Genomic DNA, 13,597 nt, shown 5'->3' on the forward strand with positions numbered 1-13,597 from the left:
CCCCCCCCTCACACACACACACACTCTCCTCTTCCCCCTCACACACACACACTCTCCTCTTCCCCCTCACACACACACACACTCTCCTCTTCCCCCCCCACACACACACACTCTCCACTTCCCCCCGCACACACACACACACTCTCCACTTCCCCCCCTCACACACACACACACTCTCCTCTTCCCCCCCTCACACACACACACTCTCCTCTTCCCCCCCTCACACACACACACTCTCCTCTTCCCCCCTCACACACACACACACTCTCCTCTTCCCCCTCCCCCTCACACACACACACTCTCCTCTTCCCCTCCCCCCTCACACACACACACTCTCCTCTTCCCCCTCACACACACACACACTCTCCTCTTCCCCCCCTCCCCTCACACACACACACTCTCCTCTCTCCCCCCCCCTCACACACACACTCTTCCTCTCTTCCCCCTCACACACACACACTCTCCTCTTCCCCCCCTCACACACGCACACTCTCCTCTTCCCCCCCCTCACACACACACACTCTCCTCTTCCCCCCTCACACACACACACTCTCCTCTTTCCCCCCCCACACACACACTCTCCTCTTCCCCCCCCTCACACACACACTCTCCTCTTCCCCCCCTCACACACACACTCTCCTCTTCCCCCCCCCCCTCACACACACACTCTCCTCTTCCCCCCCCCTCACACACACACTCTCCTCTTCCCCCCCCTCACACACACACTCTCCTCTTTCCCCCCCCACACACACACACCTCCTCTTCCCCCCCTCACACACACACTCTCCTCTTTCCCCCCCCCTCACACACACACTCTCCTCTTCCCCCCCTCACACACACACTCTCCTCTTCCCCCCCCTCACACACACACTCTCCTCTTCCCCCCCCTCACACACACACTCTCCTCTTCCCCCCTCACACACACACTCTCCTCTTCCCCCCCTCACACACACACACACTCTCCTCTTCCCCCTCTCACACACACACACTCTCCTCTTCCCCCCCTCACACACACACCTCTCCTCTTCCCCCCTCAACACACACACTCTCCTCTTCCCCCCCTCACACACACACACTCTCCTCTTCCCCCCCTCACACACACACACACTCTCCTCTTCCCCCTCTCACACACACACACACTCTCCTCTTCCCCCTCACACACACACTCTCCTCTCTCCCCCCCCCCCTCACACACACTCTCCTCTTACCCCCCCCACACACAGTCTCCTCTTCCCCCCCATCACACACACACCCTCCTCTTCCCCCCCCTCACACACACACCCTCCTCTTCCCCCCCCCTCACACACACACCCTCCTCTTCTCCCCACCCACCCTCGAACACCCACCCTCGAACACCCACTCTCCACTGCCTTGACTTAGCATCTAGATGTCCCTGACAGTGTCTCTGTGTTCAGTGCCTTCCCAAGCCTCACGCTCCGTGCCACCCCCCATGGTTGTTTCTGGTTTCACTTGTCTGACTATCGTAATGACCCTAACTGTGTCTCCTGCTGCCTGTGTGTTTATTTGAGTTTGTGTCTGCCTGTGGTTTACTTAAACCCTCTACCTTCAGTTGCATGTCTTTTTATTTCTTGTTTCTTTGTTTCTGATTTACCATTTTTCTTTTTAGTATTTTCAAAGGTGACGTAAACAAATCTTGTCTTCAAGTGAACTCCAATGAGGAGCAGGAGGTGTTAGACGCTGGCTCTGTCACAGGTAAAGTTCAGCGTGCACTCCTATCAATGGCCTCTTTAGCTACTAAATTTAATCTTTGTTTTCGCATGGAGACACCTCCTTGTTTTCACAGAATCAGAGTGCAGAAGAGGCCTTTTGGCCCATCGAGTCTGCACCGACACATATACAGTGACATTTGATGGGTAATTCCGCCAGAAATTTCTTTGGCTACTTCTGGCCCATATACAACTTAATGTGATATCCAAAAATCCCAACCACATTATCTAATAGCCATAATGGAATTTTGAAATAATTACTGACTGATATGCCTTGAAGTTCTCAATATTAAAGGACTGTCATGTATGTCACCTGCTGTCTAGTGTGTCACCAGTTGATTGTTTAAGCCTCCAGTTTACTGTTCAGCAGAAAGCATTGCTGAACATGTCCATTCAAATTGGCCTACTTCTACCTCTGTAAGATCACTGACCTACATTAGGACTACGTCCAGCAACAACTCAATTTTAATATTTCCATCCTTGTTTTCAGATCCCTCATTATCTCTAATCTCCTACAGTCCTCCCAACATACCTGATTTACCAATTCTGGCATCTTGTTCATCCTTATTGGCCATGCCTTCAGCTGCCTATACCTTCATCACTGACATTTCCTCCCTAAACCTCCCCCCTCCTTTGTGACTCATTAAAAACTACCTCTTTAATCAAGCTTTTGTCACCTGTCCTAATATCTTTGGTGTGGTGTTAAATTTTGTCTGATTGCTTCTCTGAAGTGCTTTGGGATATGTATATTTTTTTAAAAAGTGTTTTTTCTCTTCACAAGGCTTATGTTGCATAAGATTGGTGTTGATTACAAACTACATATAATGTTGACTTTTAAACACTCCCAGGCATTCTGAAATAGTTGATATAATTATTTGTGCATGTCTGGTCTCCACAGTTCTGCTTTTGACTCTTTACTAACTTTACAATAGATTCCTAGTACAAATGAGTCACATTTAAATTCTGACATTGGCAGAAAACTGTTTTTTCTTTGGGCGGTCCAACTGAAGGGTGTTAGCACTGGATAATGGGATGTCAAGCATTACCAAGCACCCTCGATCAGATTGGATGAAGCTGTTCATTCTGCCACTCACACCCACTCTAGACACTCTGCAACCATTACCACTCCATTTGCCTTTTGTACCATGAAATCTTGTATCAGTTAATCTCTCCTGCCCTACAGCAGACCTTCCATTTTGATCTTCCTCCCCCTTTTCACATGCCCAAAGCCTATTTCATTTCTAATTTTCCTTCTGTTTTGAAGAGAGGTTCTTGACCTGGAACGTTAACTCTGTTTCTCTCGCCACAGATACTGCCAGACCTGCTGAGTATTTCCAGCATTTTCTGTTTTTGATACAGTCATGCTCACACCCTGTGTAGCAGGAATCGATGAATAAGGGAATGAAGTAACGGCGGGGTCTCCATGCTTTGGTTTGTTGAGAAGTAACTGATATTAAGTGCTGCTGATTTATGATAATTGAGTACAAATACCAATTTCTTTTGCTGCAGATATGGAAACACTGGGATCTCTGTTTGGACTGACTTTTACAATGACTCCCCCCCCCCGCCCCCCACAAAGAAATCCTAAGGGACTGTACAGCAATGTTTTGGGAGCCAGCTGTGTGACTTGACAATCATAGAAGGCACTGTACAACTTTGTATAAAGCAAGAAGTTGAGTGCTCCAGGTAGTGTCTGTTGCCAGGCCCTGGTGGAAACCAGTTTATTGTGTTTTGCCTGTTTAAATGTGGGGCTGCTGTGAGGTTATGGCTCTGGGCATTGGCAATTTTCTAGTACCTCAGTCAACTGGCCAGTCTTCATGTGCAAATTGAGTTGGCGAGTATTGGCAGGCTGTGGTAGTCATGGCCAAGGAATATTCTCTCATGTCCTGATGGAAAACTGAAAATGTGTGATCATGATGAGATTTCCCTTCCTAGCCCAGGGCAGCCAAGGGTAAATACAATACAGTATCTGAGCCAATTCAGCACAGCATGAAATCAAACTTGGGATCATTTGTATGTATGGCTTGGGAGCTCATTGGGCAACGACTTTATTGAGCAATCAGGAAGTTATTTGTAACAATTTGAATAAGTGCTCTGCCCTGTGTTTCCCCTCAGAGTCCAGAAACGGTGAGATGGCCGAGCATGAGGTGAATGAGATCATAACAGCCAGCATGTTGGAAGAGGAAAGGCAGCTGGAGAAGGAAGGACAGGAGGAGGAGAGAAAGCTGATGCAACAGGTAAAGCTTTTCGTTAAATTACAACATAGTTCACAGAGCGGAGATGATGGTGCAGTGGTATTGTCGTTGGGCTAGTAATTCAGAGACAGTAATGGGTTTGAATCCCGCCACAGCAGATGGTGGAATTTGAATTCAATAAAAATCCAGAATTAAAAGCCTAATGATCACCATTGAACCATTGTCGATTATTGTAAAAACCCATCTGGAAATCTGCTGTGGAAACCACAGCAATGAACAAGGGCAATTAGGGGTGGGCCTAGCCAGTGACCCCCACATACAATGAATAAAAAACAGTAGTAGCTGATGCAGAAAACTCATATAGAATCTTACAGCATAGGCCTTTTCAACCCAACAGCTGGAGTGTTTATGTTCCACATGACTCCTAACTTCATTTTGTCCTATAATTTGGCTTCTGTTGTCTATATGTGGGGGTGGGGTGAAGGGAAGGTTCGGGGATATTAAGCGAGGAGTATAAGCTCTACAGAAATATAAAGGAAGTTGGACTTCTTCCCTTTGAAAGAGACTTTAAGGTGAAGTTTGCAATATCAGGCATAACAGTGAAAGCAAGGAAGTTAGGAATAAGAAGGGAGGTTGGGATGATTTTCTTTCCAGCACTGGAAGGTGTTTATGAAGTAATTATGTAAATAAATTTGAGGCATGACAGATCTTGCTTTTAGCTAGGAAACAAATTAAAATGCAGGATCTCAGATACTAATCTGTTTACTCCCAATGCCACTGCTAGTTTGTATAGAAATTAGAGGATGATGCAGATGTATATGGCTAGAGAGATGGTGAGAAAAGGAGGGCTTTAGTATATTGATATTTGGTATATTAGGATCAGTTATGGGGAAATGGAACTTGTGCAAACCAGAGATGTGACATCTCGACAGGGCTCATACCAATATTGTGGTAGGCAGGTTTGTTTGCGTTGTTGGAGAAGATTTAAATTAGTTTAGTGGGGAGGTGGGAATGTGATCTTCGAATTAAAGCTCGAAATGGAAAGAAGAAAATTAATAGAAAAGCATGGAAGGCTGACTGATGTCCTTCAGGCGAGGAACTCTGCAGTCCTTATCCAGTCTGGCCTGTGACTCCTGATCCACACTACGTGGTTGACTCTTACTCAAATGGCCTCACAAGCAACTCAGTTTTCATCCCATCAATTAGCTCTACAATCTCTGCTTCTACCAATAGCCTCATTGTGTCAGGTCAAATTCAGACAAGGATATCTCCTGCTGATTACCATCATCTGCCCCCCTCCAGCTGATGAATCTATCCCTCTGTGTTGAACACCACTTGAAGAAGCACTGAGGGGATAACGAGCACAGAATGTACTCTGGATGGGGAACTTCGATGTCCATCACCAAGAGTGGCTCGATAGCATCACTACTGACCGAGCTGACTGAGTCCTGAAGGATATAGCTGTCAGACTGGGCCCAAGGCAAGTGTTGAGGAAACCAACAAGAGGGAAAAACCTACTTGACTTCATTTTCACTAATCTATCTTTCGTAGGTCCATGATAGTATTGGCAGGGGTGACCATCACAGCCTTTGTGGGTATGAAATCTTGTCTTCACACCGAGGACACATTCCATTGTGCTGTGTGACACTTCCATCTGCTAAATGGGATGGGATAGATTCAGAACTGATCTGGGCATCCATAAGGCACTGTAGGTATCTGCAGCAGAATTGTAATCAACCACAATCTGTAAACTCATGGCCTGGCATGTTTCTCACTTTACCATTACCATCAAGCCTGGCTTAATGAGGAGTGTAGGAGACTGCCAAGAGCAGCACCAGGCATACATAAAAATGAGTTGCCAACCTGGTGAAGCTACAACGGAGGGCTACATACATGCTAAATATGGAAACAGGATGAGAGAGAGCCAAACAATCCCACAACCAACGGATCAGATTGAAACCCTATAGTCTTACCACCATCAGTTCTGAAAATTGGTATAATTAAAGAGCTAACTGGGGGAGACTGCTTCATGAATATCCTTAGCCTCAATGATGGTAGAACCCAGCATATCAATGCAAAAGAGAAGGCTGATGTTTCTGTGAGCACAGGGGTAATAGGGAAAAGGGACTTGCTGTGAGTTAAGTCACAGGCAGGAGAGTTTTGGGTGACCTCAAGTTAATAGAGGATAGAATGTGCAACTCCTCAAATACTGAAGCCGTCTGTGCCCATGTGCAGCAAGCCCTGGACAGCAATCGAGCTTGGCATGATGAGTGGAAAGTAACAGTTGTGCCGCACAAGTGCCAGGCAATGACCATCTCCAACAAGGAAGAATCTAACCATCACCCCTTGACATTCAATGGCACTGTTCATTGCTGAATTGTCCCGCCATCAACATCTTGGGGTTATCATTGACTATAGAAAATAGGAGTAGGCCATTTGGCCCTTATAGCCTGCTCCACCATTCAGTGTGATCATGGCTGATCCCCTATCTCCATACTCCAGTGCTCACCCCATACCCCTTGATGCCTTTGGAGTCTAGAAATCTGTTTCCTCCTTTAAATATATTCAGTGACTTGGCCTCCACAACTTTTGTGGTAGAGAATGCCACAGGTTCACAACCCTTTGACTGAACAAATTTCCCTGAACCTCAGTCCTAAATGGCCTACCCAGTATCCTGAGACTGTGACCCCTTGTTCTAGATGCCCCCAGCCAGAGGAAACATCATTCTTGCTTCCAGTCTTTCCCACACTGCCAATGAGGCCCCCTCTCATTCTTCTAAACTCCAGTGAATACAGGCCTAGCTGACCCAATCACTCCTCAGACTACAATCGGCCATCCCAGGATCAGCCTGGTGAACCTTTGCTGCACTCACTCTATGGTAAGTACATTCTCTCTTAGGAAAGCGGACCAAAATTGAGCACACGGTGTGGTCTTGCCAAGGTCCTGTACAGCTGCAGTGAAACATCCTTGTTCATGTACTCAAATCCCCTTGCAATGAAGGCCAACATTTGCTGCACCTGCCTGCTTGCTTTCAGTGTTTGGTGTACAAGGACACCCAGGTCCCCTTGTACAGCAACATTTCCCAATCTACCACCATTTAAGTAATACTCTGCAAATCTGTTTTTCATACTGAAGTGGATAACTTCACATTTATCCATGTTATACTGCATCTGCTATGTATGTTCCCACTCACTCAACTTGTCTAAACTGCCTTGAAGTCTCTTAACATCCTCCTCACCAGTTGCAATCCCACCTGGTTTTGTCATCAACAAATTTGGGAATATTACATTTGGTTCCCTCATCCAAATCATTGATATATATTGTGAATAGGTGGGGCCCAAGCACTGATCCCTGCGGTACCCCACAAGTTGCTGCCTGCCACCTGAAAAAGACCTATTTATTCCTACTCCCTGTTTCCTGTATGCTAACCAATTCTCAATCCATGCCAATATATTACCCCCAATCCCATGTGCTTTAATTTTGCACACTAATCACTTATGTGGGACTTTATCGAAAGCTTTCTGAAAATCCAAATACACCACATCCACTGGTTTTCCCTTATCCTGCTAGTTATGCCCTCAAAAAAAAAACTCCAGTAGGTTTGTCAAACATCATTTCCCTTTCATAAATCCATGTTGACTTTGTTTAATCTCGTTGATATTTTCTAAGTATCCTGTTATCACATATTTCATAATAGACTCTAGCGTTTTCCCTACTACTGATGTTAGGCTAACCGGTCTGTAGTTCCCTGATTCCTCCCTCCGCTTTTAAATAGTGGTGTTACATTTGCCACCCTCCAATCTGCTGGGACTGTTCCAGAATCTAGAGAATTTTGGAAGATGACAACCAACGCATCCACAATTTCCATGGCCACCTCTTTTAGTACCCTGGGATGTAGATTATCGGGCCCTGGGGATTTATCAGCTTTCAGTCTCATTAATTTCTCCACTTTTTTTTGGGTAATTTTCTTCAATTGCTCCTCCATAGACCTTAGGTTCCCTAACATTTCTGGGAAATTATGTGTCTTCCTCCGTGAAGACTGAACTGAACTAGTTTTTTAATTGCTGTGCCATTCCCATGATCTCTCTTATAAATCTTCCCATTTCGGACTGTAAGGGACCTACATTTATCTTCACTAATCTTTTACTTTTTATGTACTTTTACATGCCTGAAACTGAACTGGACCAGCCATATAAATACTGTGGCTACAAGAGCAGGTCAGAGGCTGGGAATTCTGCAGCAAGTAACTCACCTCCTGATTCCCCAAAGCCTGTCCACCCTCTACAAGGCACAGGAGTGTGATGGAATACTCTCCACTTACCCGGACGAGTGCAGCTCCAGCAACACTCAAGAAACTCAACACCATCCAGGACAAAGCAGCTCACTTGTTTGGCACCCCACCCACCACCTTCAACATTCACTCCCTCCACCAAACTCTCAAGCTCTTGCCACCAAGAAGGACAAGGGTGGCAGTCACGTGGCAACACTGTCACCTGCAAATTCCCCTTCAAGTCACACCATCCTGACTTGGAACTATATTATTGTTCCTTCACTTTCGCTGGGTCAAAATCCTGGAACTGTCTCCCTAATAACACTTTAGGTACACCTCGCATTTCCCCTTTAAGACACTATTCAAGATCTGCTCCTTTGACCAAGCTTTTGGTTATCTGACCTAATAATCTCTTTCTGGCATGATATCATATTTTGTTTTATAACGCTCCTGTGATTTTTTTTTTACATTGTGTTAAATAAACCCTGGGTTGTTGTACAAAGCAAGCACTAGAAGAGCCGGGGCAGTTCTGGATTTGGTTTTGGGAAATGAAGCTGGGCTGGTAGAAGGGGTATCTGGTATTAGTGGGAGAACATTTTTGTGGTAATGTTCGTAATTCAGTTAGATTCTGGAATAGGATAAAAATAGATCAAGTGTAAAACTTTTAAATTGGGGAAAATCCAATTTTACTAAACTGAAATGTGATTTGGCAAAAGAGAACTGCCAACAACTACTTGAAGATCAATCAGTGTCCGAGCGGTGGGAGGCATTCAAGGAGGAGATGGAGAGGATTCAGAACAAATATGTCCCCCGAAAGAGAGAGGGTGGAGCTCTCAAACCTAGAAACCCACCCTAGATTTCATAGCATAAAGAGTCAGATCAGGCAAAAAAAAAAGAGAGCTTATGTCAAACACTGAGAGCTCAATATTACAGACAGCAATACAGGAAAGTACGAGGGTGAAACGGAAAAGGAAATAAGGAAAGCAAAGAGAGAGCTTGAAAAAATATTGCCAAGTGAAATCAGGGAAAGCATGGATTTTAGCAAGGCTTTTGACAAGGTCCCATATGGCAGATTGGTCAGAAAAGTAACAGTTCATAGGATCCAGGGGCAAGTGGATCCAAAATTGGCTCAGAGGCAGGAAGCAAAGGGTAATGGTATACCGACGGTTTTATAACCAGAAGACTGTTTCCACTGGGGTTCCGCAGGATTCTGTACTTGGTTCCCTTATTTTTAATGGTATACGTCAATGATTTAGACTTAAATGTAGGGGGCATGACTATGAAGTTTGCAAAAGATGCAAAAATTGATTGTGGTTGATAAAAAGGAAGAAAGCTGTAGACTGCAGGAAGATATCAATGGACTGACCAAGTGGGCAGAAAAGTGGCAAATATAATTCAATCCAGAGAAGTGTGAGGTAATGCTTTTGGAGAGGGCAAAGAAAGTAAGGGAATTTGCAATATATGGTATGATACTGAGAAGTGTTGTGGAACATAAGGACTTTTGGGCCACAGATCCCTGAAGCTCGCAGGACAGGTAGAGAAGATGGGTAAGAAGATATACGGGATGCTTTCCTTTGGGTGTCGAGCCGAAATGTTAACTCTCTTCTCATATGCTGCCGGATATTTCTAGTATTTTATGTTATATTTTTATTTTCCAATATCTGCAGGATTTTGCTTTTTTTAATGTTGGGGTTATTTTCTTTGGTACCGAGGAGAGTAAATTATATCGTATAAAATTGAGGAGCCTAGATAGAGTGGATAGGAATGACCTATTACCCTTAGCAGAGGTGTCAGTAACCAGGAGGCATATTATTTAAGTAATAGCCAGAAAGATTAGAGGGAAACTGAGAAATATTTTTGAGGATGGTTGGCGTCCAGAACTCATTGCCTGAAAGAGTGGTGGATGTATAGACCCTCGAGGCATTTATAACAAATACTTGGATATGTACTTGCAGTGCTGTGACTATGGATTGAAAACTGGAAAGTGGGATTAGACTGGATAGCTTTTCTTTGGCTGTCATAAAGATCACAGAATTGTTATAGCACAGAAGGAGGCCATTCAGCCAGTCAAGTCTGTGCCAGCTCTCCATCAGAACAATATACATAGTGCCACTCCCCTGCCTTCTCCCCATTACCCGGCACGTTCTTCCCTTTCAATAAATAATGGGCTGAATGACCTCCTGTATTGTAAATTTATGCCCTGTAACCATCTCGGGAGGTCCAGGAGTAACTCATTGCAAAGTTAATTTACTGTAGGCAAATGTTGTGGAGGCAGACGGGAAAGAGGACTTAAGGCCACAGATGATCAGCAATGATCTTATTGAATGGCAATACAGGCTTGATGGTCCAAATGGCCCATTAGTGAAACACCGAATAAGAATCATTTTGCAGTGACGAGATTGCAGTGTATTCAGATGGATATTCTTGGGTCAGTTTGGAGAGAATGAAATTACTGATTTGTGCCTGTTGCATTCTTACCTATAAAACAAAAGAATTCATCTGGCTAAATTTAGTTCACAGAAAGTGAGGTTAAAAGTAGAAATTAATAATTGTATTGCTGTGTGTGATTATTGGCCAAAATTTCTTTTTGACACATTTCTTTTTCTAGGCCAAAATGTTCTGGGAAAAAGACTCGCGTGAAATGCGCTATAAGCGATTGCAGCACTTGCTGGAGAAGAGTAACATTTATTCAAAGTTTTTATTGACAAAAATGGAGCAGCAACAGCTGGAGGTAACGTTGTGTTTATTTGGTTTCATATATGATGCTGTGGTGGAGGAGTATGTTGTCTATTCAGGGATGAATAATGGAAGTGAAAAGTTGAATGGATAATCCTAAACAAAAGCTGAAGGCTGGAAATCAAAAAAATTATAACAAAGCATCCCATCTGAATTGTTAACCTGTCTATTTTTATGTCCTATGCAGCTGTGTATTTCCAGCATTTTCTGATTTTTATTTTTTGAAAGTTCTGTAGTTTGCTTGGTCGCCCTTGGACGTTTATACAAAACTTCCTGTTGTCACCCTGCACCCTGCTGCAGGAGATAAAGTGGGTGGTGGAATCCATGATCGAGGAGAGTGTATATGGGCTGAAAGGAAATGAAATGGGTAGCTTAAGGCCTATGATAGGGTAGGGGGTGCACAGGCTGTGGGAGGAACATGGCAAATGGGCCACATGGTCTGTTGTTTCTTCCTGTCTTCTGAGTTGAATTTAACATTCCCTCCCTGTTCAAAGTACCTGCCAGATAACTACTTTAGTTTTCAGTTTGAAACTTTGAAGATTTTGCTGCATCAGTTTGAAGGTTCAGGACTCTACAATTATTTGATGGCTTGTCCAATCTATTTGAATGATGAAGTAGTGATGATCTTGTTGCCCTTTTGAGCTTCGAGGGATAAAGACATTGCTAAAATGACACAGCCATTCAAAGCAGTTCTCTGCTGAGTTAGATGATGAAACAGTAGTTGCTTCTGTACTCTTGGGATAGGCAGGGCTGCAATCAACTGGAACTCCTGTTTCAGTTCATTGTCATGGAGGTCTACAGCACAGAAAAAGGCCCATTGAGTCTGCGCCAGTCAAACAAGCACCTAACTATTCTAATCCCATTTTCCAGCACTAGGCCCATAGTCTTGTATGCCATGGCATCGCAAGCGCACATCCAAATACTACTTAAATGTTATGAGGTTTTCTGCCTCTACCACCCTTTCAGGCAGTGAGTTCCAGATTCTCACCACCCTCTGGGTGAAAAATTCTTCCTCACATCCCCTCTAAACCTCCTGCCCCTTACCTTAAATCTATGCCCCCTGGTTATTGATCCCTCCACCAAGGGGAAAAGTTCCTTCCTGTCTACCCTATCTATGCCCCTCATAATTTTATACACCTCATGTCCCCCTCAATCAACCCTGCTCCACGGAAAATAACCCTAGTCTTGCACACGATCAGGGGAGAGACCTCATCCTGAGTGAGACACAGCCAGAGTGAGTGTGGGTATTGGCAATTTGGTGCAGAGGGGCTCTGCACTTTTTCTTTGCTATCCAATTTCTTAAATCTTCAGAGAGTGGTCTTTCCCTGCTGCAGCAGAGGCTACAAGGGTGAGAAATGACTGGTAAGTAGTGGGTAAGGTCGGGTAAGTATTTACTACTTTTATCGCTTCTAGTTTAAAGTCGTCTTTGTGGTTTATAGTTTGTATATTTTGTAGTAATGAGGATCAGGAAAGAAGGGCCCTAAAGTAATTGATTTAAAAGGTTTAATTTAAAGGGATAGGTCATGGCAGGAGAGCTCAAAGTTGTGGTGTGCCCCTCATGCTCCATGTGGGAAGCGGGAACATTTCCAGTGCCCGGGACCAGTATGTGTGCAGGAAGTGTGTCCAGCTGCAAGTCCTGGAAGCTCAGGATACAGAGCTGGAACGGCGGCTGGGGACACTGGAGCATCCACTAGTCTGAGAGCATGGTGGATAGCATGTTTAGAGAGGTGGCCACACTGCAGCTGAAGGATAGTCCAAGAGAAACAGGTAGGCAGTTCAGGAGTCTCCTGGGATCCCGCTCACAAATCGGTCAAAATTCCATTTTGGAGGCTGATGAGAGCGCTGGTTCCTCCAGGAAGTGCAGACAGAGCCAAGCTTCTGGCACCACAAGCAGCCTGTCTGTACAGGAGGGGAGGAAGAGCAATAGTAATAGGAGATTCTATAGTTGGGAACAGATAGGTGCTACTATGGCCGTCAACGTGACTCCAGGATGGTGTGTTGCCTCGCTGGTGCCAGGGTCCGGGATGTCACTGAACGGCTACAGGGTATCCTGAAGGGGGAGGGTGATAAGGCAGAGGTCATGGTATATGTTGGTACCAATGACATAGGTAGAAAGAGGGATGAGGTCTTGTATCAAGAATTCAGGGAGTTAGGCAGTAGACTAAAAAGCAGGACCTCTTGGGTTGTAATCTCTGGATTACGCCAGCGAGCACAGAAATAGGAGGATAGCGTAGATGAGTAAGTGGCTTAAGAGTTGGTGCAGGAGGGAAGGTTTTAGATTCCTGGATCGCTCGGGTTGTTCCTGGGGAAGGTGGGACCTGTACAAGCGGGACGATCTACATCTGAACCAGAGTGGGACTAACATCCTTGCGGGTGGGTTTGCTAGTGCTGTTGGGAGGTGTTTAAACTAATTAGGCAGGGAGAGGGGGCACAGAATGTTAGCAGAATAAAGACACATCATAATACAGCAAAACATTCAAGTCAGAGGAAGTGCAGTTGCATTAAGTTTCAGGGGAGTAAAGCAAGGCTGGATGGCCTCTAATGCCAGGAGTATTACAGGTAAAACGGATGAGTTAAGGGTGAGGATTGACACGTGGAGTTGTGATATAGTAGCCATCACAGAGACGTGGTTGAGGGAGGGGCAAGATTGGCAGCTCAACATTCCGGGA

General features: G+C 45.0%; 1 protein-coding gene across 1 annotated transcript in view; it reads left to right on the forward strand.

Annotated features, from left to right (window-relative positions):
• The first annotated feature begins 1,632 nt into the window (after positions 1-1,632).
• Positions 1,633-13,597, forward strand: part of hells (helicase, lymphoid specific) — a 60,619-nt gene continuing 48,654 nt past the window's right edge. The window contains exons 1-3 of the mRNA XM_078565848.1: positions 1,633-1,713; positions 3,843-3,964; positions 10,801-10,923. Of these exons, the coding sequence (XP_078421974.1) occupies positions 3,860-3,964; positions 10,801-10,923 (228 nt within the window). The 5' untranslated portion in view covers positions 1,633-1,713; positions 3,843-3,859. The remainder of the gene's footprint in view (positions 1,714-3,842; positions 3,965-10,800; positions 10,924-13,597) is intronic.

The sequence above is a fragment of the Cetorhinus maximus genome, chromosome 20 (assembly GCF_964194155.1).
Source record: "Cetorhinus maximus chromosome 20, sCetMax3.hap1.1, whole genome shotgun sequence".
In the NCBI taxonomy this organism is placed as follows: Eukaryota; Metazoa; Chordata; class Chondrichthyes; order Lamniformes; family Cetorhinidae; genus Cetorhinus; species Cetorhinus maximus.